Source organism: Leptonychotes weddellii, chromosome 5 (assembly GCF_054177405.1).
Source record: "Leptonychotes weddellii isolate Sample4059 chromosome 5, ASM5417740v2, whole genome shotgun sequence".
NCBI lineage: Eukaryota > Metazoa > Chordata > Mammalia > Carnivora > Phocidae > Leptonychotes > Leptonychotes weddellii.
Genome location: NC_138373.1, coordinates 72,648,359 through 72,672,061, shown reverse-complemented (window position 1 = coordinate 72,672,061; position 23,703 = coordinate 72,648,359). Strand labels below are relative to the sequence as shown.

Below are 23,703 nucleotides of genomic sequence, written 5' to 3'. Positions count from 1 at the left end.
GGAGGGTTTAGAAGGGAGCGCACTTCCGGTGCCCTTTCTCCCGCGAGCACCGCGGGCCCCGGACCCTCGTGTGAAGGGTGCGATCTCCGAACTGGAGTGGGGTTGAGGTGGGCCGGCACCCGCTTCTGACCTCTGGTGCCGCCGGCCTCAGGATCGGACATGGCCCAGAACTTGAAGGACTTAGCGGGACGGCTGCCCTCCGGGCCCCGGGGCATGGGCACGGCGCTGAAGCTGCTGCTAGGGGCCGGCGCCGTGGCGTACGGCGTCCGCGAATCCGTGTTCACCGGTGAGCAACCTCTGCCCGCTCTCCGGACTCCTCCCATCCCCCCCAGATCCCCTGCCCGGTCCCGCCGGGGCCCCGCGCACACCCACCCCCTCTCGCCGCCCCACCAGAGGCTAGTACATACTCTCAGCAGCGTTTTGGCCTGATCCCCACCCCTCTCCCCACAGTGGAAGGCGGGCACAGAGCCATTTTCTTTAATCGGATCGGTGGCGTGCAGCAGGACACCATACTGGCCGAAGGCCTTCACTTCAGGTAATGGCGGGCAGAGCGGACTGACCCTGACCCTTCACCCTTGAAAGCCAACCCACCAGTGGCTGCAGTAGGACTTCAAAGGACTCAGCGCTGCCCTTTACTTCTCCTGGACATTGGGTGCTGCCCCAAACTCCTGCGGCACATAAACTGTTCTCCAGAGGGAGAAGAGAATTTCTCTTTGTCCATGGTCGTTGAGAGATGGAGCAGGCCAAGAAACACGTGGGGAGGAAAAACCAGGCGAAACTAGTGAAACTGCAGTCTCCTAATACCTGTCCATGTTCCCTCCCCTGCAGGATCCCCTGGTTCCAGTACCCCATCATCTATGACATTCGGGCCAGACCCCGAAAAATTTCCTCCCCCACGGGCTCCAAAGGTAGGTCTGGGCACTTGGTAGTCCCTGGCAGGTGGCTACATAAAGTAAGCAAAGGAGCCTGGCAGGAGATCCTAGGGGAAGAGGATAGCGTCACATCTCTTGGGCCTTGGTTTCCAAATCTGCAGAAGAGCTATAATAAAAGTATCTGCTTCTGAGGTTAAAGCAGTATATTCTGGACATTCTGTGTGTTCACCCGTATCTATCTAAACGGTCCCTCCCCGCTAATGTAAATTCAGTGAGAGTACTGTTTGTCCTTTGTCTTATTCACTAACTAGATCAAAGCCTTATTGTAAAGCCTTGTTTTCTTTTAACTGCTTGACTAATTCTATCCACTAGTGTCCCCTCTCCTGGGGAAACTTGGCCCCACTTTTCACTGGAGCACCTGTTCCTTGCCAAACCATACATAGAAGCCGTCTTTGAGATTCCCCAGACTCCTTTCTCTCTCACACACACACACACACACAGAGGCGTGTACACATTAGTTCAGGTAGCTCACGGGTAATGTACTGTCTTGTACTGTATTTAGTGCAAGTGGCTTAACATCCCCTGAATCCTAGGCCCTGGTAATAAAGGATTCATAAAACGCGATCCTTGTTCTCAAGTCCATACAGTCTAGTAAAGAAGGCAGGTGATTATGATGCAGCATGAGAGAGCCTGCAGTAGAGGTTGAACACAGTACAGAAGCAAAACGAGAGGTCAGCTCTACTGGTGGAGAGCTGGTGGGTCGACAAGACCTTACAGCGGCAGAGGCCACATTTGGCCTTTCACCCTGCACAGCACTGCACCAGGTGTAGAGAGCAGAGGAGGAGAAAATGCTTGGGGAAAGGTGCTTGGCTAAAAGGCCAGATGAGGCCCCTGGGGCCTTGTCCAGTCACTGCTGACCTCACTCTCAGACCTGCAGATGGTGAACATCTCCCTGCGAGTGCTGTCTCGACCCAATGCCATGGAGCTTCCCAGCATGTATCAGCGTCTAGGGCTAGACTACGAGGAGCGAGTGCTGCCGTCCATTGTCAACGAGGTGCTGAAGAGTGTGGTGGCCAAGTTCAATGCCTCACAGCTGATCACCCAGCGGGCCCAGGTCTGACCTGTCACCTTCTACATGGCTTCCCACCTTCCCTCCTAGGCCTGGAGCAGTGGGTATTAGGAAGGGCAGCTTATTAGAAAAGGGTCATGACTCTAGATCCCTTTTCACCTCAAAGCTGTACTAATGGCCACTGTGGGAAATGGGTGGAGACCAGTGCTCAAGAGCTCTGAGCAGTAGGAAGCATGGGAGAAAACACTACCAAGGTCTAGAGGTACATATTGTGCTGGGGAGAGTGGGAGATGAGGAGTCACTGTGACCTGCTGGGAAGATTGGACTAAGTCCTTTCCAGCTCAGATGTTCTAGCTGCGGAACCAAGGAAGGGTTGTTTTCTGCCATTTTCTGGTGATCTGGTATTCAGACGATCCCAGCAATACCCCTCCCTTCCAGTTCTTCAGTCCCTTCAATCTGCCTCTCCCTGACCCTCCCTGTCAAGGTATCCTTGTTGATCCGGCGGGAGCTGACAGAAAGAGCCAAGGACTTCAGCCTCATTCTGGATGATGTGGCCATCACAGAGCTCAGCTTTAGCCGAGAATACACAGCTGCTGTGGAAGCCAAACAAGTGGGTGAGTTACAAGAGGACTAGGGCCAGGGTTTCTGAGAATGCAGGAGGCGGAATGGGGTCTCTGACATCTCACATCTGTGACCCCCTGACTCTCTCCCACCACAGCTCAGCAGGAGGCCCAGCGGGCCCAGTTTTTGGTGGAAAAAGCAAAGCAGGAACAGCGGCAGAAGATTGTGCAGGCTGAGGGTGAGGCTGAGGCCGCCAAAATGATATCCTTCTGCTAGGAGAGGTCTCTGCCCAGCCCCTGGAGCACTTTGCTTCCCCCTTCTCCCTCCTGGGCCGGCTGATGACACTAAGGCGAATGCGACTCTGTGCTCTCTGGTCCTTGGCTCCCTGGGGGTGGAGGTTTTGAATGGGATCTGAAATCTTCGTGGGGTGCCCGAGGCCTGGCTCCTCACTGTAAGGCAGATCCATAGCATCACTGGCCTTGCCTCCAGTTCTGCTGCCTCCAGTTCCTGGCAGCTGCCTGCAGGAGGGCCCACAGTGGGGGGCCAAAGCGGGACTGGGCACGAGCTGTCTGAGCACAACCTTGGATCTGACAGCCCAGAGAAGGGCTGCAGTGGTAAGGATGGGGCCAGGGGTTGCGACCGGACCTTGGGTGAACCCTTAACCCCAACCTGCTCACCTTGGAGAAGCCCTGAGCAAGAACCCTGGCTATATCAAACTGCGCAAGATCCGGGCAGCCCAGAACATCTCCAAGACGGTGAGTCTGGGAGCCCAGCGTTCCCCGCAAGGTGGCCATGAGTCTGGAATTGTTTTAAGTGAAAACATGTTGAAGCGAGGGGATTAGAATCTTGTTTGTTGTGGTTTCTACTCAAACTGTCTCCTCCAACACGCTTCCTCCATCAAACATGATTTCTGTGGGCTCCCTGACCTTTTCATGCCTCTGTCACGGTGCTAATACATCACAGTTGCTCGCTGCTCTGGGCCTTTGTCTGAGTGCAGAAACCATGCCTTCACTCATTGCCAGAGGCCTGTTCCTAACCCAGCGTATTCCATCAGTGGTTACAGAATTGCAAGGTCAGGGTCCAGATGTGAATACTAGTATCTGTTTTTTATTTCTGGCCCTGTAGATTGCCACATCACAGAACCGTATCTATCTCACTGCTGACAACCTCGTCCTGAACCTACAGGATGAAAGTTTCACCCGGTAAGACACACGACCTACACAGTGGGGTGTCACAGAGAGCATGGGACTTGAGTCTGGTTGCTTGAAAGACACCGTTTGTCTGAACCAAAGTTAGAATCGTGGGTGGTTGACAGCCCCTAACTTGACTCTCCTAAGATTGGTTTTGTGGGATCAAATAGGATTATTCGTGTAAAAAGCACTCGAGCTGTGAGGTTTGGTCCTAACTGAGAAGCAGTGAAAGATGATACTCTGTACTCGTACTCGGAAGCCTTAAAATGGCTGCTCGAGGGCATGGAAGGATGCTAGAAAGGACAGACGAGAAATGGTCATGGCCAAGGGAACCAGCCTCTTCTCAGAGCGAGATTCCTGGCTTCCAACCATTTGTCTTTTTCTCTTGGGAGCGAAGGCAGGTTTAGAGCAGGTGGGGCCTGACATTGTCAAATGACCTGTGCATTTCTCTTCTCTTTCTGTGCTTCCCCTTCATCCGGTGACCCGGTATCCACAGAGGCAGGTAAGTTGGTGACGCGTCCTTGTTTCTCTGGGGTCTTGCAGTTCATCTCCCAGTACCTGCCTCTTTCCCCACCGCCTCCCCATTCTCACCTCATGACACACGCCCCCTCACTCAGGGAGGAGGAAGTGGCCTGAGTTCTTCTGCCTCTCACATTTATGTTCTCTAATAGTGCCAACCGTCTGTCCCATTTCCACAGTGACAGCCTCATCAAGGGTAAGAAATGAGCCTGGTGACCGGGAACTCCACACCCAGAGAAGAAGTGGATCTGTTCCTCCCCTGGTTTTTGAGGAGCCAGCTTGGGGTCCAGCGCACCCCCATCCCACCCCCAGTATCATGTGATGGTCCCTCCCGCATCTGTCCTCCCAACCCTTCTTGGATGAACAAAGCCTGACAAGTTTTCTGGGGAATGATTTTGCTCCTCCCTGTGTCGGCCAGAGGTGTTGGGACAGTGTGATTCCGGAGTGATTGCCTACAGTGTTGGTTCCTCCCTCCAGGTCGGGAGGCGATAACCACCATCCCAGGAATTCTCAATAAATTTTTATTACTTAAACTCAAGTCTTTTTGCGTCACGTGTTTGAGCCGGGTGAGGGGAGGCACGCATGCGCAGGTTCAGGTCACGCACTCCTGGGCCTTTCCTCGTATCTGCCAGCAGGGGGCGCGAAGATTCTGACCAGGGCTGTTGAGGAGGAGTTGCGGGCCCGGGCCGGCTGCTCACCGTGGAAGCCCGGCTGAGTCAAATCCAAAACAGGACCCAAGCTGGGAGCAACAGGTCCTCGGATACTGCGGCCCAGCTGCACTTTTCACTCCACCCTCCACTTCTACCACATCACCAGTGTTTATTCACCAACATTTCCTTTTTTAAGGCTGGAGCAGCTGTGGCTTTGCTGAGCTAGACCAAAAAAATCTGATGACCCCACCACGAGCTGCTTCCTTGGTAACAAGGCTCCGTGTAGCTGTGGGGGAAACCATTTGCGCCTGTCGAGGGACTTTGTGTTCAGAAGCCCAGAGGATCAAGTTCCTTGCCGGGGGCTACCTACACTCAAATTTCTCAGTCGCCAGATGTGAGAAGCCGTTTGTGGAACAGGGTTTTACCTACGGAGGTAGGCTCTTCACGCCAGCACCCCTGGGCCCCCGGGCCCCCAACAGAGCAGGTGCCCGTCTTCAGTCCCTACACGGCCGCCTCACATCCTTCCCAAGACAGCCCTCGGCAACTCAAGCAGCAGAGAAATGAAGCCACTGCTAGTGCCCGAATCACACCACAGCCCCTATGTCCCCATCCCTTGTCTTTATGGGGAGACAAGGAACATTGGGAACCATTAGCACTGGGGGCAAAAGTAAGTACAGGAATTACAGAGTACGTGGTAGGGGAGGAGAGGAGTCTTACAGGGTTAGGGACTGGGCTTCGTCTTCCAGTTCTCAGATTGTTGGAGAAAAGTAGATTAACGCCCCCCTGCCCCGCAGGTAAGTGTCATAAAAAGGACAGGGAGATGGGGCAGGTACGGCTTCCCACTCCTCAGGAGCTAGGAGCCTACAATGAAATCGACAATCAGACAAAAGACAGGCCAAGCGACCCGAACCAGTCCACCACGAGGTCCTATGCACACTTTCCTTCTTTCGCCTTCCCAAGGCGGGAAGGGAATGGAGGTACCTGGCGAACGAGTATGTTTCCAAATCCTGCCGCGGCTCTCAGGGCAGCCATTTTGTCTCCTCCCCGTTGCTCCCCTTTTCTAGTGATGTACCCCCCTCACCCAGCGGGGTAAAGGTCAGAGGTGGTTCATCAGGAGGCCTCCACGGTCTTCGGGGCTCCCTGAAGGTCGCTGCCGAGGGAGCCGGCCCGGGGGCCATCTTTACCAGACAGTGTTAGGAGCTTCACGATTAGACCATCCAACACTGCACTGGAAGATGGACCCAGAGCCGGCGGACGCGCAGCTCCAGGCTGGAGCTGACCAGCTGCTACCAGGACCCTGGCCGCCGGCCAGACGAGGTCTCCTGAGAGTATGTGAGCCACTCCCAAGCTCACGGTTAGCTGTGGGTTCTGGACCCACCGGATGACAAATCACACCGGGGTGGGGGAGGGGCTCGGGGCCATTGTGTCCCTTCAGTGGGCAGCCAGCCAACCGAGAGCCACCTCTTCTGCAGCACCCTTCGCTCAAGATGAAGGGGCTTCCACGGTGTGCGGGGAGGTTCGGCAGAGTGACGGCAGCCTGCGGGAGGGGGCTGGGGGGCCTGAGGCGATAGATGTCGCTGACACAGGGACAGGGGCCTCCATCATTACCCGGCAGTATTAGAGACTCCCAACCAGCACCCAAACACTGCTGGGTAAGACGGGGGCCCCTGCCCACCTCCGGCCCAGGCTCCCTGTGGAGAGGCTGCAGAAGCCTGGCTCCCATCCCCCCACCCCCCAGTCCCTGGGGACACTTCCGGGTGAGCCCCGTAGCCCGCCACCAGCCCCACCCTGAGCTGCGGAGCCACCGAGACCCAGGCAGGTCTTCCGCAGCCCCCTGCCCACCTGTTCTCAGCCTCGGAGCCCCTGCGCCCCGCCGCCCCGCCAACACCAATTCATCGGCCCTCAGCCCCACTCTGTGGCCCCTGACTAGGCCCCAGAATCCCCTTCCCAGTGGCCTTTACCTGTCCCCGGGCCGCCTGCCCCCCCCAGAGTGAGTGCCGAGGAGAGGAAGGGGAGTCAAGGTCCAGGACTCAAAGGCCCAGAGCCCGCCTGCCCCCGGCCTCCACTCTTCCTCCTTCCTTCTCCGCCCGCCTGGCAGCGCAGGCTCCTCACCTGGGCCCCGCCCGCCGCCCCTGCGCACAGGTGTGTCCTCCTGCCATAGGCTGCCCCCCCACTGCCTTAACCCCTTCCCTCCCAGGGCCCACCGTAGGCACCTCCTCTGAGGCCTGGCCACCTCGCTAGGCCTCTCATCCCTTCCTACAGGTCCCTTCTCGCCCGCCTGCCTCCTTTGGCCCCCTGGGCCTACACTCGGAGCCTGGGGTCCAGCAGGAAAAGAGAGGGGCTGCCTTCGGGCCCCTTTGCCTGCCTCCTTGGCCTGGCCCAACAGCTACTCCTGCCCTGGCCGGCCCCTTCCTCTGAGGCCTCCTACCCTGCCCAAGGCCAGAGAGCCCTGAGGTCAGCGAGGGGTCCGCTCGGCAGGGACTGGGCTGTGCCCCCAGCCTGTGCTGGGCAACCCTGCGTGTTGAAGGGCAGGCAGGGCCCGGCGGGGTGCCTCCCTTGTCCTCAGCCCTAGTGTTGGGGAGCCCACCCCACCAGGAGGCCAGCACAGACCCTACCCATTAAAGGGCTGAGCCGCTCTCCAGCAGCCCTCGCAGTGGTCCGGTGGGGAGAAACGGCCACCTGCTGGGGGGGCGGGGGGACCGTGCACCCGCAGGGCAGAGCTGCTCCTGGACCCACCTCAGTGCCCTGCGTCCAAGTCCCAGCCCACAGGCAGTTAGCCCTGGGGTGGTTAGAGGGCTGGGACCCGCCTTTCTTTTGTGCAGCTCTAGGCGTCGCTGGGAGGGGAGCCCGGGGCCCACAGGTGATGCCCCACCCACCCGCCCCCAGGAGGGCGATGGCTCCAGGGCCTCTCGTGTGGCCCAATCCAAGCTCTCCTCTTTCTCTGTCTCCTTTGTTTGCGTCCTTCCTAGCACCTGTCCGTACGTATCTGCTGCTTGTGGCCGGTCTCCTGGCTGCACAACAACGGGACCTGTCGTGTGCACACCATGCCCCCCTGCACTGTTCCAGTGCCCGTGACACAGTGGACACCCAGCAACAAAGCACGCGCTCAATGACACTAAGGGTCAGCCCGCTCCTCAGCCTCTCCTGCAGCAGGGACCCTCACGGGCTAAAGGCTCCAGGAGACAGGCTTCTCAGTCAAGATAAAGCCGTAACCCAAGGAAGGAATCTCTGGTTAGCTCACCCTGGACACGGAGCAAGGAAGAGGGGACAAAAAGAAAACTGCCAGGAGCCCGAGGGCGGCCGCGGCCCCGGAGAAGGGAGGAGCGAGGCGCACCAGCCTGAGCCCGCAGGAGCCCGGGGAGGGAGGGGCGGCCGGCGGCGGCGCGACGAGGTGCCAGGCCTGTGCTTCCGGGGCCGGGAGCGGCCCGAGCTCTTAGATCTGGAAGTCAGCGCCGGAGGAGTGCGGGTGTGTCCCCTCAGGGTGACCCCAGGGGCATCTCCGGGACTGTGTGCTCTGGAGCCAGGCGGCCTGAGTTAAAATCCTAGCCTCACTGCTCAACAGTTCTGTGCCTGTGAGCAAGTCATGTAGTCTATCTGTGCCTCAGTTTCCCCCGCGGTGACATGGGCGTCACACAGGTACCTAGATTGAATGTGTAGCCTTTGAAACAGTGCCTGACACATGACCGGTGTGTAATGAATTATTGTTGCCAGTTGTGATCTTCCTCCCTAATCTCAGTGATCTTCACAACCACCCTGTCAGGATCATCCTTCATTTTATTATATATATATATATATATATTTTTTAGTTGAAGTATAGTTGACGCACAATGTTCCATTAGTTTCGGGTGTACAACATAGCGATCCCACAAGTCCGTACAGTAGGCTACGCTCACCTCAGGTGGAGCCGCCATCTGTCACCACCAACTCTCACGACACCATTGACTATATTCCCTGCACTGTACCTTTGATCACTCTCCTCTGACTGAAGGCCGAGCTTTTATGCACTCACGCACGAGCACACACACACACACACACAGAGTGATCCTAAGGGCTTTATTTACAAGAATAAAGGGCCCCGGCACTGCCTGGGGCCTTGCTGGGCTATATACAGGGTCAGGAAGAGGGAAGTAGGGACGCAGCCATTTAAATTACAATAGAATGGGGGCGGGCTCCCAGGTTCCGGCTGCGGGTTGGTCCACGGGAGGCCTCTGCAGGGATCAGGCCTGAGGCTGCAGAGAGAAGGGAGTAGGAGAGTAAGAGAGCGCCTGGAACGGGGAAGCGGAGCTAGAAAGGTCTGCAATGGCTGCGAAGGGCAGAGTGAGGCTGTTGCCACCCCCCCCCCAATCCAGGGGAAAGCACTGGATCCAGGGAACACTGGGGGCAGGGCAAGGAGGAGCCCGGAGCTGGGGGGGCCGTACCCTGGCTCACTTCCTCTTAAGGGAACCCTTGCTCTTCTCCTTGTCCGCCGACCGCTGCTTCTTCATCTTCTCCTCCTTCTTGTTCTTACTGTGCAAGTTCTCATATACATCCTCCTTGTGTCTGCAGGTGCAGTGGGCAAGTGTGGGCAGGTGGCACGGGTCAGGAATGCCCCGGCACCAGCAGCCCCCTCTGGCCCACCCCGTTTCACAGGTGAACGAACCGAGGCCAGGAGCAAGGAGACTGGGTCCTTTCCCTAGACTAGAAGCTCCCTGCGGGCAGCGGCTCCATCTCACACGTTAATAATACCAGTGTCCAGCACAGACCCCATGGAGAGGGCCCTCGGGAAATACTTGTGAACACAGGGAGGAAGAGCCAAGCTTGAACTTGAACCCAGGTCTCCCTGAGCAGCACCTGTGGTCTCTGGAAAGGGAGGGTCGGGCCGAGGAGGCAGCGGGGCGGGGGTAGACGCTGGGAGGGGGCAGGCAGGGGTCACTCACTTGGAAGAGGTGCGGGAGGCCTTGGCATGGGCGTTCTTCATGGCTGGGGGGTAGGTGATGTTCCCGTACTCTGACTCCCGGCCCTTCTGGGACTGTGGGCAGAGGTGTGGAGGGAGGGCAGTGGTCCCAGCCGGACCCGGTGATACCCACGCGCCCCCCCGCCACCGCTCTGCCAGGCCCTGCTCTGCACACACCTGCATGACCTCCAGCTTCTTCTTGGTGGTTTCGATGAACTGGGCAATGGCCACGTAGATGAACTTGTACTGCGCCTCCGTCTGTACCATGCCCGAGCGCTGCGCCCGCACCATCTGGATCATCTTCTGGATGTCGATGTCACAGTCCAACCCTGGGCAGGCATGGCAGTTGGACCGCCGGCCCAGGCACAGGTGGACACCGAGGGGCCGCTCACCCAAACCCCCCCGCCCTGTGTCCCCCACGAGTCACCCTCACCCTTGGTGGAGATGCTCTCCATGAGCATGTCGATGACGATGATGGTGCCCGTGCGGCCAATGCCTGCGCTGCGGAGGGAAGGGGGCGCCATCAGAGGCCCAGGCCACGCCGCACCGGGAGCGGGGAGCCCCAGCGTTCAGCTGTGGCACGGTGGCAGGAAGAAACTGAGGCTCCAGCGAGAGGAGGTAACATGCCCGGGGTCACTGGGCAGGCTAGCCAGAGGCAGAAGCTGCCCGGCTTCTGCACCCATGCTCAGCTTCAGCCCAGGGATTTGTGGGCAGCTGGCTCTCCAGTGCCCCCCCCCCGCCCCGCGCCACCCCAGCTCTCCTTCTTCCCAGCACCTCACTCCTCCACTTCCTGCTTCGCCTCCTCATTGCTGGCTGGGGGCTGCTCCCTACTCTGGAAGATCTAGGACTCCCAGTCCCACCAGTGTCCTGCCTGCCCCCCAGGCACTCTGGGCCTCCCCCCCAACCCCCGTCCTCTCCCACACCCTTGGCCTGAATGAGGCCTTCCCCGCCAAACCTCCCCCACCCTCCCCCCACCACCCAGCCCTTCAAAAGTTTTATTCAGAGCTTTCGAAAGGGCTTTGTTTCCCGTTTTCTTCAGACCCTGAGGACAGGGAAAGGGCAGCTTTTGAGGCAGCAGGGCACAAAGGGCGCTGGGGAGGTGTGGAGGAGCTGTGAGGCATGAGGTCTCCCCTCTTTCTCCACCCTCTGTCACCTCCCTGGGGCCACAGGTCCCGGGAATCTCAGGATCCCTCGGAGATCCCAGTCCGCCCTCTCGGCGGAGCCGCCAGGCTAGTGGCCTGAGTCGCACTGTCTAATTTCAAACCCAGATTGTCAAAAATAACCCCCCCTTACCCACTTCCTTCCTGTAACATCTAAATAAAGGCCATGGGGATTTCAAGAAGTAGAAGGGGAGTAGCAGGAGGGTCGTTCTTAGCGATGGGCCTGCCCCTGGAGGCAGAGCAGAGTCCCTTAGATGACAGGTGGGGGGCACCTCCAGATTCAGCACCCCCAGCCCTGCCCCAGGACTAACGCTGCTGGTGGGAAGAAGGAAGACGTGTGAGGCCCTCAGCCTGGGGTCACGGGAGGGAGTGGGAAGGGAAGTGGACAAAGCAGGCTCCTGTTTCCCAATTCCCTGCCTGATGTGTTATTAAACCATCAACAGCTCCCATTTCTTGAGGGATAACTGCATTACTGCATTCCAGACACAGGCACAGGGTCTTAGCGAATCCTCACAGCAAGCAGAGGAGATCCTGCATTTACAGATGAGGAATCTGAGTGTCTGAGAAGTGAAGTAATTTGTCTGAGATCACGCAGCCAGTGAGTAGAAGAGCTGGAGTTTAAACCTACTGGTTTCTGTCCAGGAACCTGCACCCACTGCCTCCCATCGACCCAGACCAGGCCAGCTAGGTAGGCCCGTCTACAGGACTCGGCCCCTCAGAACTGAGAGGACCCCCGCTCCTCCTTGCTGGCCGCCCCCTCGCCACCTAGCAGGAACAGGGGCTCCTGATCATGAACCTGAGGTTCTCCAGTGGAGCTGGTGATGCACGTGCCCCTCCGGAAGACATCACCCGTCCCTACTCCACCCTGGCGGCTGAGCTGGGCTCACTAGCTGGGAAGGGGGAGAGAGAAGAAGGCTAAGCACCCCTAGGGCTACAGATGGAAAAAGCAAACATGGGGAGCCACACTGACCCCAAATGGAAGGTGCCAGGGCCCAAGAAGAAATACAGGCCGAGTAAGCCCGTGTGAGAAAACAGGAGTGACCAGCGCAGACTCTCCCACAAACTGGCTGGCAAGTCTCTGGGCCCGTCTGCTCATCTGTCTTTGGCACCGCTGGAGGAGACGGTACATCCAGGGAAGTCTCTACAGAACCGCCCCCACCCCCCGCCCCCCAGGCACAGGACCAGTCAGCGGGGTTGGTTCAAGCTAAGTGTCCGCCTTGGGTCTGGAGTCATCCAGGAGCCATCCCGGAGGTGGCTGGGATCCGGGGGAGCACTGAATGCGTTAACACGGAAATGATTGCTTACGAGAGCACATGGCACTTAGTGCACAGTATTTGCTAGCCGACGACTGTTTTGATTACTACTGCCAACATCGTTGTTGTTCTCACCTGCAATGCACAATGATGGGTCCCGCGTGAGGCAGACTTTCCTGCCGCTGGTTGATCTGGTCCAGGAAGCTGAGGACACCCCCAGGCTCACTGGGGACCCCATGGTCAGGCCAGCTCAGGTACTGGTAATGCCAGATCTCTCGAACCAGGTCCCCCTGGGCAGAGTGCATAGGGCCAGTGCCCTCTGTCCCCACACGTTGTCCCATCCCCCACCCCACCGGGCAAGAGAACAGATCCAAGCAGGGGTCCCAGGAGCGAGGCAGGGCTGGAGGATACTCACATTCTCCAGCGGGGAGACCTGTAAGGTACGGAGCTTGTACTCTGCTGTGTCGTGCTCCCTGCAATTGGTTACCACGTAGGGTCCGTAGACGCGCTGCGTGCCCACCTCCGGCCAGTATGGGACACACTTGTTCTGCAAAGGGACGGTGGAGGTGAGGAGCGAGAACGCACAGGCTGTTCCAGGCCCTTTTCGAGGTCCTGCGTGCCCGGTGCCGGCCCAGTCAGCGTTCATTGGATGAATGGATGAACTGGCCGAGAATCCGAGGCGGGTCCGGTCCTGGCTCAGCCACCAACAGGTGGTGAGACCTGACAAGCCGCTCAACCTTACAGTTCACTCAGTAAACACTGGCTGGTGCACACTTTGCAGCTGAACTTGTGCAGACCAGGCTGCGTTACAAACACGACAAAGACGCAGCCTAGGCGTCAGCGCCCGCCCGCGCCTCTAGCAGTTCACAGAGACAGGCGAGCAGGGAAAACAGAGCCGCTCCGGGCCCCGGAGAGAGGGCGAGACTGCTCCGCCCTCCGATTAGGGAGGAAATCAGAGGTGGCTTCACAGAGGAGGCAGCATTTGGGCTGGGGCTTCAGAAACAAGGAGTCTGGCAGGCAGAGAGAGTAAGTCACTTCCTAGCAGAAAGTGCGCTCAGGCAAGGCGTGGGAACCAGAGGCACGCAGTGTTGCGGGGAGCCACCATGCCTTGAGTGCCGGGTCTTAGAGTGTGACTTGATCCTGACGACAACTGGGAGCCACTGAAAGATTCTCAGAGAGGGAGCGACTCGATGCAGTGTGTGCGCTTTGAGAGGGACCCCTCTGACTCCAGTGCAGACGAGCTGTACTTGGGAGCAGCCTACAAGGAGGGAGACAGGCTGGGCGGTGGGGTGAGGGTGAGGGGCAGACTCCAGAGAGATTTATGAGGTGGAGAGGACAGGAGGGCTGTTGCGAGGATGGGGACAGGTCGGGGAGGGGCACAAGGCATGTTGCTCCGAGACACTTTAAGGAAGAAAGCCCATTTAAAACCTGGGCCTGGGGGTGCCTGGGTGGCTCAGTCAGTTGAGTGACTTCGGCTCAGGTTATGAACTCAGGATCCTGGGATCAGATGGAGCCCTGCATTGCTTATCCCTCTCCCTCTGCCCCTACCCCCAACGCCCCCCTGCCCCTGCTCACATGCTTTCTGTCTCTCTCTCTATCAAATGAACAAATAAATCATATGAATAAATAAAATTTATTTTTTTTCTAAATTTTTATTTATTATTTATTTCTTATATTAAATTATATAAATTTAATATATATAATATATATAAATATATATAAACTATATAAATTATAAATTTATTATTCTAAATTTTTACAGATTTTTATTCATTTTATTATTCATTCATTTATGCATTCATTTATTTATCATTCATTCATTTATTCATATTTATTCAAAAAATTTAGAGAATTCATTTATTCAAACACATTGAAATGTGTTTCATTCATTCATTAGAGAGAGAGAGCGCATGAGGGGTGGGGAGAGCAGAGGGAAAGGGAGAAGCAGGCTCACTGCTGAGCAAGGAGCCTGATGCGGGGCTCCATCCCAGGACCCTGGGATCATGACCTGAGCCGAAGGCAGATGCTTAACCGACTGAGCCATCCAGGTGCCCCTAAATAAAATCTTTTAAAAAATAAAAATAAAAAAATAAAACCTGGGTCTGGTGGTCAGGAGAGCCCCAGGTTGGAAGCAGGGATCGGGGAGGCAGTGTGTACCCGAGACGGTCTCTGTGCCTCGGTTTCCCAACAAGGGTTGGACCTTGCCCTCTGAGGTTCCTTTCTGCCCTGGCATCCGGAGTCTCTTTGGTTTCATGGTGGTGGGTGGCAAGCCCTGGGGAGAAGCGCTGTAGGGGTCAGGGGGCAGCACGGGACTTGGCCTTACCCGGCCTTTCTCCACCTCTCGGGTGGTCATGACGATGACGCGGGTGTTCTCCTGCCATGCCATCTGCCAGAAGTCGTTGACTGTGGCCTCCAGGCAGCCCTGGCTGGCAATGTAGGTCTTAGTGTTCTCATCGGGGCCTAGCAGCTGGTTCTGGAAGCAAGTGTAGAGAGCTGCACCCCAGGACCGTGAGCCCCTGAACCCCCACCCCCCTCACCGCCTAACTTGTCCGCTGTGCCTACGCGGCTCTGGATCCAGTACCCCCTGAGATGGGGAATCCCCAGGGCCCAGCCTCTCCTCCCTTGATGAGCAGGTGCCACCGACCTTGACGTAGTTGGCGTTGATGTAGTCGGACCCAGGGATGTTACTGTCGCGTCCCTGCAGGATCACTCGGGTATGGTCAACTGGGAGTGGGCGGGGAGGAAACAAGATGGGCCTGGGTCAGCCGGGCACCCACCAGCCCCTGGGGCAGACCCTTCCTAAGCTCTCAGGCCATTCTTGTCTCAGAAGCCAGGAGGCTCTCGGAGCACTGTGGGTAGGCAGGGGTGGAGGATCTGCACGGGGAGTGGGGGTGAAGGTTTCAGAGGAAGGACGATGGTGGACGTGGGGTGCAGGGAGTCTCCACTGGGAGGGGCAGAGGCTTTCTGGAGGAGGGGAGGCTCCCTTGCATGGGTGAGGAGGTGGACCGTCCTTGAGCTGGGGGTGGAGACCCTACGAGATAAGGGGAGGTTGGCTCAGGGAAGGGGAGTCTCCTGGGTGGGAAGGGGGAGGGATGGAGGCTGCCTGGGGGTAGGGTGCTCACACGGGAGAATGTTCTTGTAACGGTTCTTGCTCTTATTCTCTGGCCGCTGCCCTTCCAGACGCTGGTGCAAGTTCTTTACCTCCTGCTTCTGCAGACTCTGAGGGGTGAGAGGGGGAAAGAGAGTACCGGCCCCTGGAGGGGCATCGGCGCCCGGAGATAAGATGGGGCAGACCAATGTAAGGGGTGGGGAGAGAGGGGACAGGGTCGTCCTGATGGTCCCCACCACGCACCTCAAACTCCTCCCAGAAGCCGGCTTTGGCTGTGTCCTCCGACTCCTGCTTCTTGTTGAGTTCCAAGACCCGATTCTCAATGTCAGCTGCATTCACCCGAGTGGCATAGTATGGCTGGGCAGGGAGGGGCAAGAAGTCAGTGCCTCAAGATCCCAGAAGCTCCCGTGTCTGAGGGATGGCTCAGGAAAAGGAAGGAGGCAGCCAGGGCCACCCCTCTCACCTGCCGCAGGTAGACGAATGCACCCGAGGCCTCCTCGATCCCTGTCTTCTTGAAATGCTCCACCAGGTCTGTGAGGCTGTCAAAGGTCTCTGAACCACCCACGGTGTAGCGTCCACCCTGAGGGATGCCAAGTCAGGCCATTCGGCACGACCCGAGTCTCCCTCCCTAGACCCCCAGCCTTAGACCAAAGCCCAGGCTGATCCACCCCACCGCCCCTGCGTTGGGCATAGACGGGAGCCCCGGCGGGCTTGGCTGCCTTACCTCACACATGACCTTGATATGAGTGACTCTGAGCGGGGAGCCTGGGCCAGCCTTGGGCTGGTCGCTGAGCACGGACAGCACAAAATCTCCAGGCTGGCTGAGACTCTCACGCACCAGAAATGTCCAGGGCTCACCCTTGGCCTGCAGCAGTGTCTCTGCCTGCCCCCCAGACATGTGACCATGGTACCACCTAGAAAAGGCAACATCGGGGAAAGGGACACGTAAGCCAAGGGGCAGGTGCTGAGCAGAGACGCTCGCAGAGAAGGACAGGGAAATCGAGTAACTATGATGTGCCAGGCACTGTGCTAGATGCTTTCAAATCCACCACCATATTTTTTTTAAAGATGTTCTTAAAGTCATCTCTATACCCAGCTTGGGGCTCGAACTTACAACCCCGAGATTAAGAGTGGCACACTCCTCCAACTGATACAGCCACGTGCCCCTCAAATCCACCACCATATTTAGGTCCACAGTTCTCAAGATGCTGAGAGGTAGGTACCATCCCATTGTACAGATGAGGAACCTGAAGCTGGGCGATCATACACTGGCCCAAGGCCCTGGGCTGATAGGGAAGCCTTGGGAGTTCTAACCAGGCCCGCCTCTGAGAGCGTAAGACAGAGACAGAAAGGCAGGCCATATCCAGAGCAGCTGTAGGGGAGAAACTGAGGAAGGGTCCCAGGAAAGCCAGGGCTGCTCTAGGGAAAGAGGAGGGAGACCAAGAGAAACACTGAGGCCGAACCACAGAGAGCAATGGAGACAGGGAGTCACAAGGGAGTCATGATGGGGACAACTCCCCCTGGGTAGCAGGGAAGACAGACAACCCTGCAGGGGGAAAAAAAACGGTTTGGGGGGCTCTGAGGTGCCCAGGTTGACATCACTAGAGATGAGGCTGGGGCTCAGAGGGGCTCAGAAGGGCAGAAAGCAGAACTAGGACCTTTCCCCGAAGCACACCCCCTTCCCAGGAGGAAACTGTAGCCCCACAATGCCCAGCCCCACAGGAAACCACGTGATGGAAAAAAACACAAAACTCCTTCTGGGGAGAGAGTGAGAAGTGAGGGTGTGAGGTTTCCTCAGCCCAGGGACCAGGGGAGGGGGCATTTTCCAACCGCAGGGATGGGGAGAGAAGGGAGGGGCCAGTCTGTCCAGCCCCATCTCACTCTTGCCTTGTCCAGAAGCAGCACCTGGGGGGTTCACCCCATTCCACCACTCAGGGACAGGCCAGAGGCCCCCCACCCCCACCCCACAATGGGGAGAGAGCTGCCCCTCATCCCCCTGGCCCCGGGATGAGGAAGTCTCCATGCAAATATCAGGCTGACCACAGGCAGAGAGCTAGCCATTGGCGGGGATGAATGCAAATTCCCTCAGAGGAGGAGGGGCAAGGAACACAAAGGGAGGTGTGGAGAAAGAGCCTCCCACACAAAATCCCAGGGTCAGGGGTGAACCAGGCGTCCTGGCACCCTGGCCTTGGGAACCAAAAGGGCCTCTTAGAGTCAGTCTTCCTGGCCTTGGCTCCCTCCATCCTTCCCTCCCCCTCCCCTCCCCCTCCCCACCCCCACCCCCAGCTCAGTCCTTCTCCTGCTTCTCCAGGCCTCAGGCTCCCCGCCCCCCAGCTTCTCCTTCCCTCTTCTAGCTCCATCCACAACCTGCTCCTCCTCTAGGGCCTCCACCAACCCACCGTCTAGCAGGACAGATGCTGGCTTTGGGCAAAGAGAACATGAAGAGCTCCAGAGGGCCTGGGTGGCAAACCTGCATGAATGTTGCAGGCCAGGCAGAGGAAAAGGGCAAGAGGGAGCGGAGACCAAGCAAGAGCCAAGGAGGGCCACCATGAGCAAAGTCACCCATGCTTGGGCTTCACTCCTCAAAGAGGTGGCTTCAAAGGAAATGGATCGATGGCTTCATGTCGGCTGGAGTGTGGCGTCCAGCGGTGGGCCACGAGGCCCTTACTGCAGCCTGACCCAGTTCTAACTTTTCATCAGTGACTTGAACAAAAATACTGATGTGAGCTGAGAGGCAATGCATCTCAGAAAGACTGAAAACTGACAGAACCCAGGTTCCCAATCATGTCAACAATCAACACGCAAATACAGGACAAGGGCAAGTTGCCTTGGCCCCCGGAATGTGAAAAAAAAAAAAAAAAGCCCCTAGAATGATTCGGCTGCCCTTCACCTTGACGGAGCCATCATTGGGATACAGCCGCTAAAAGGAGCCACCCTGTAATGCTGAGGGTTCGGGACCCCCACCCCCACACATGCTGTAGGAAGACCACATGCGGGGGGCGGCCTGCCCAGTCGTGGGCACCACGTCTTTGGAGCCAAAGGGACAGGAGGGCAAAGCCTTGAGTATTACCCTGTGCCCAGGTACTAGGCCCCTTGCATATGCGACCCTACCACACAGTTTTCCACTGATCCGTGTTCTGGTCAAGGGACTGGTCGAGCTCTACGGAGCCCCCAAAAGCAGGCCCGTCATCACTGTGTTGCTGAGATAAAGCATTAAATGTCCTCATATGTAAGTCCCTATGCTCCTCCTCAGCACCAGTCTCTCTGTGTATCAACCTGTGCTGGGGGAGAGAATAGTTACAGCAAGGCAGATTCAGTTCCATAGAAGGAAGAAGAGCTTTCTAACAACAGGGCCGGCCTACTACACAAGGCAGCCACTAGGCCTCTCCATCCCTAGGCGGGCCTGGGGCGCTGGCTGACAGGGACCCTGGAAGAGGGCAAGGGTGCGGCCCCCTGCTTTCTCAGGGGTTGAGGGAAAGGGGTGGGAGGTTAGTCCCCTGAGACACGGGCCCGGGGTCACATGGAGGAAAGAGGTCCACAGAGCGCTGGGAAGGAGCGGGGGAGGCACTGACAGTGGGGAAGGCAGCCCATCTCCACGTGGGGGTGGGTCAGGAAGCCCCTCACCTCTCACTGGTGGGGTCGGAACAGTTCAGCGGGTACTTGAGGTGGATGATGGTGCCATCTCGATCCTGCAGGACGCCCTGCTGCTGGGTGTAGTACTCCACGAGCTCTGTCAGCGTCGCAAACTTCTCGCCTCCGTACAGGTCATAGAAATCGCCCGAGTTCTGGATCCGAATATGGGTCACCTGATCCCCCACCCTGCGGGGCACCAGGTGGTGAGGCCAGTGGGTGCAAGAGTGGAGGTGGGGGACACAGCGGGGATGGGCTGGCCCGGGGCTGAAGAGGGGGCACACACACACACAGCGAGGGCGTGGGCACAGACAGGGACGGGACTGGGGGGACACATTGGTGCTGGGGACTGGGGAGTGGGCGCTGCCACGAGGGAACCAGGAACGAGGTGCCGAACGACTCGCCCTGGCTGGCGTTCAGGGCCACCTACCTGACGGAGAGGGAGAAGTCACCCTGGTTCTTGCGACTGGGCCGAGCCAAGAAGCTCCCATGGACGCCGCGGCCCTTGAGCAGGGTCTCCGCGTCCAGCCCGCTGAGGTCTCGGTGAAACCACCTGCCGGCCCCCCCCGGGGAGCAGTGAGGAGCGGGCCCTCGGTCCCCAGGGCGCCCCTGCCTCCTGCGTCCCGTGGGTCCCAGGACCTTACCTCACCATCCTGGGGGCTCCCTGAGGGGAAGAGGGTGCAGGGGAGGAGGTGTGCGGGGCAGTCCGGGCGGACCGAGAACTCGGGGGCTACGAGGCCGCCTCACAGCCCTGGCGGTCCTGGTGCTGGGGCTGCCACTCCACTGGCCAGGGGCAGCCGGCAGGGCGGGGACAGGAAGGGGCGCGGCCGACCCCTTGGGGGAACTCACTGTACTTCTCGTTTTAGAGCGGAGCGAAGAGACGCAAAGCAGGGTGGCAGTGGGGGTGGGGATGGGGCCCACTTCCCACACGTCTGCTATCAAAGGCCTTGGGAGCATGGCCCTCCGCGAGCGTGACGACACATGAAATAAGGACACAGACGTGCCTTGCGCCCTACCGGCGAAGGCCGTGCTTCATAAACATGAGCCCACACGGCCGCACGCCATCTCGTCTTCCCCCACCAGCCGCTTCCACGCAGCCCGCCCTGGTCCAGGCTCATGATGATGGTGACGGTGACAAGTCTCATTTCATGGATGCCAGGCGCTGTGCTATGATGTCTTTGATGTGCCTTAGCTGATTTATTCCTCACAAGAGCCCCGTGAAGCAGGTGCATCTCTATCCCCATTCTACAGACAAGGAACCCGAGGCTCAGAGCATGTGGGGAACTTGCCTTGGGGCCGGCCAGTCCGTAAGTGGCGGCACTGGGATGTAACCCCACACGTGGGTTCCAAAGCCAGTGACTCTAGCTACTGAATGCCAGCCCTGAGGGCTTCCAAGGACAGAGGCTGGAACCACCGGTCCACTGGGGGTTGCCGGGAAGGGGAGACTAACAGCCAAGGCCAAGCAGATGCTTACAAAGGGAAAGGTGCTCTCACCTCCCCACCCTCCCCGCCCACCTGACATACACATCTGAAGAGGTGCTGCTGGGACAGAGGGATGGACAAAGCTGTCAAACTTACACCTTTTCTACTTCTTGTCCCAAGTCTTTGTCCCACTGTGTCCTAACCAGGTAGGGGAGTCAAGGAACAGAATGCAAGGGGACGCAGATCTAGGGAAGCAGGTGGGGGTAGAGCAGCCAGCCCCCTTGGGGTGGTCCACCCCTGTGCCTGAGCCGTAGGTTCTTGTCAAGGGGTCTGGTCTGAATCAGCCAGAGCTCAGGACTCTGACCAGGGGCCTGTCCCCTGGGGACTGGGGACTGAGGTCCATGCCATGACTGATATTCTCAGGGCTGGTTGACCTTGAGAGGCCCTACACACCAGAAGCTCGTGATGCTCCCCGTGTGTAATTCCACATACAAACACAAACACCACCAAACCAAAACAAGAGGAAAGCAATCCGACAAAGGATACACAGAAAGCTCAAATTGGTGGCTTCTGCCTGGGAAAGAGACTAAGTGGCTGGGGGAGAGGGCTGGAAGGAACATTTACTTCTCCCTTATACCTGGGTTTTAAAAAAAAAGATTTTATTTATTTATTTGTCAGAGAGAGTGAGCACAAGCAAGGGAGTGGTAGAGGGATAGAGAGAAGCAGGCTCCCCGCTGAGCAGGGAGCCCGATGCAGGACTCAGTCCCAGGATCCTGGGATCATGACCTGAGCCAAAGGCAGACACTTAACTGATTGAGGCACCCGGGCGCCCCTATACCTGTTTTTTTTTTTTTTTTTTTAAAGATTTTATTTTTATTTTGAGAGAGAGAGAATGAGAGACAGAGAGCATGAGAGAGAGGAGGGTCAGAGGGAGAAGCAGACTCCTTGCTGAGCAGGGAGCCCGATGCGGGACTCGATCCCGGGACTCCGGGATCATGACCTGAGCCGAAGGCAGTCGCCCAACCAACTGAGCCACCCAGGCGCCCCTCTATACCTGTTTTTTGAATTGAATTATAGTTGACACACAATGTTACATTAGTTTCAGGTGTGCAACATAGTGATTCAACAAGTCCATGTGGCATGCTACACTCACCACAAACGTAGCTACCACCTGTCACCATCCAACATTAGTACAGTTCCACTGATGAGGGGTGCCTGGGTGGCTCAGTCGTTAAGTGCCTGCCTTCAGCTCAGGCCATGATCTCAGGGTCCTCGGATCGAGCCCCGAAGTGGGCTCCCTGTCTCTCTCAAATGAATAAATAAAAAATCTTTAAAATATTTTTTAAAATACCACTGACTATCTTCCCTACGCAGTGCCTTTCATCCCCATGGTTTATTGACTCCATAACTGGAAGTCTATACCGCCCACTCCCCTTCACTCATTTTGCCTCTCTCCCACCCGCCTCCCCTCTGGCGACCATCAGTTTATTCTCTGTGTTTATGGGTCTGTTTCTGATTTTTGTTTGTTCATTTGTTTTGTATTTTAGATTCACATATAAGTGAAATCATACGTTGTCTTTCCCTGACTGACTTATTTCACTTAACATAGTACCCTCTAGATCCATTCCATATTGTCACAAATGGCAAGATATTATTCTTTTTATGGCTGAGTAATATTCCATTGTATGTATGTGTGTGTATATATATATGCCATATCTTCCTTATCCGTTCATCTGTCGATGGACACTTGGGTTGCTTCCCTAGCTTAGCTACTGTAAATAATGCTGCAATGAACATAGGGGTGCCTATATCTTTTTGAATTATTGTTTTCATTTTCTTGGGTAGATACCCAGTAGTGGAATTACTGGATCATATGGTATTCCTACTTTTAATTATTTGAGGAAGCTCCATACTGTTTTCCACAGTGTCTGGGCCAACTGACATTCCCACCACAGTGCACAAGTGTCCCTTTTCTTCACATCCTCACCAACACTTGTTATTTCTTGTCTTTCTGATTCTAGCCATCCTGACAAATGTGAGGTGGTATCTCAGTGTGGGTTTGATTTGCATTTCCCTGAGGATGAGTGATGTTGAGCATCTGTGTCTGTTGGCCATCTGGATGTCTTCTTTCCCCTATCCCTTTTTGGATGTTGTAGCATGGGTATGTATTACCTTTATAAAAATAAATAAATTGCTTGGGAGATGGCAATTTGTAGGAAACACCAACTGGGGTGCTGGGAATGTTCTACATCTTAATCTGGATGGTGTATACATTGGTGTATGTAATTAGGCCATATGCTTAAGATTCATGGTAAGCACTCATGGTAAGCATTCATGCACATTATGTATGCTATTACCTCAATAAAAAATAAGGAAAAATAATAACCAAGTGTTAAAGCTCAACTAGTCTGTTTCCTGTGATGACTACTTTATCACTTTTTCAAATATCAAACATCAATTCTCCCCCCAAAAATGGGCTCTCCCCGTCCCCCTTCTCTCTGGTACCTGGGAAACTCGGTCTGTTTATTGTATGACCTAACGCTGACTACCCTTTCAGTCTTGGACTTTGAGCCGCACTGAAAGACCACAAATTCCCTCCCAGAGCTAGGGGCAGAAAGAGCGTCTACATAGCTGGCTCCACCGTGGGGGGTCCACAGCCCATCGGGCGCACCTTCAGGAGTTCAAAGGCTAACACAACGCCTCACGCAGAGTACGTGTCCAATAAACAAGCTCATCAATAACCATGCACAGGCATGATCACCTCCTGGTCCCTGCACTGACATGTTCAGCTTCCGGCCCTACACATACACACCCTGCTTGTCATATACAGATGAGCACACACATGCACACACAGACCCACTACATGCGCCTCACCGTCCACGTCCATCTACACACATCTCTGGCCCAGTGCAGACACCCACACATGGACACATGTGACATTGTGGGTCCCGGCCTCCCTCTCCGCTGCTTTACTCTGTGCACCCTGTCCCTTGGTTCCTGTGTGCCCACAGCAGGGCCTCTGCCCAGGGGCACTCGACTCTTGGTCACCACATGGCTGGCTCTTCCTCAACAGCCCGCTCTCAGCACATGTCACCTCCTCAGGAAAGCCCTCCTGGACCCCTCCAGGTAGCAATGCTATTGGCACTCCCAGTCACGTGCTAGCTAGCACCTGACACTGTTTTCGTTTTCTGCATAACACTTCTGAGAATCTAAAATTAGTCCTATTTATTGGATTCTCTGTGTCCTCTGTTGCCTCCCACTGGAATGAAGCTCCATGAGAGCAAGAACCGTGTCTGTCTTCTTCGCTACATTATTGCCAGCACCTTACAAAGTAC

General features: G+C 56.6%; 2 protein-coding genes and 1 non-coding gene across 3 annotated transcripts; 2 read left to right on the top strand and 1 right to left on the bottom strand.

Moving 5' to 3' along the window:
• Positions 1 to 2: 2 nt before the first annotated feature.
• On the top strand, positions 3 to 4,749 carry PHB2 (prohibitin 2). Its single transcript, XM_081821135.1, has 9 exons — positions 3 to 286; positions 451 to 535; positions 829 to 908; positions 1,802 to 1,986; positions 2,426 to 2,555; positions 2,660 to 2,763; positions 3,180 to 3,257; positions 3,628 to 3,704; positions 4,189 to 4,749. The coding sequence occupies exons 1-9, from the start codon at positions 160 to 162 to the stop codon at positions 4,196 to 4,198; spliced, it is 876 nt and encodes a 291-aa protein (XP_081677261.1). The 5' UTR covers positions 3 to 159; the 3' UTR covers positions 4,199 to 4,749.
• LOC115942540 (small nucleolar RNA U89) lies at positions 2,834 to 3,095 on the top strand. Its single transcript, XR_004077166.2, has one exon. It is a non-coding gene; the product is annotated as a small nucleolar RNA U89 (small nucleolar RNA).
• Positions 4,750 to 8,900: 4,151 nt separating the features above from the next.
• Positions 8,901 to 19,755, bottom strand: PTPN6 (protein tyrosine phosphatase non-receptor type 6). The gene is made up of 16 exons (XM_031033022.2): positions 19,591 to 19,755; positions 19,377 to 19,499; positions 18,941 to 19,135; positions 16,041 to 16,230; positions 15,780 to 15,896; positions 15,560 to 15,673; positions 15,330 to 15,426; positions 14,852 to 14,931; positions 14,531 to 14,680; positions 12,623 to 12,754; positions 12,343 to 12,497; positions 10,228 to 10,295; positions 9,972 to 10,123; positions 9,778 to 9,869; positions 9,280 to 9,400; positions 8,901 to 9,090 (listed from the first exon to the last, which is right to left on the bottom strand). The coding sequence occupies exons 1-15, from the start codon at positions 19,596 to 19,598 to the stop codon at positions 9,286 to 9,288; spliced, it is 1,788 nt and encodes a 595-aa protein (XP_030888882.1). The 5' UTR covers positions 19,599 to 19,755; the 3' UTR covers positions 8,901 to 9,090; positions 9,280 to 9,285.
• Positions 19,756 to 23,703: the final 3,948 nt, after the last annotated feature.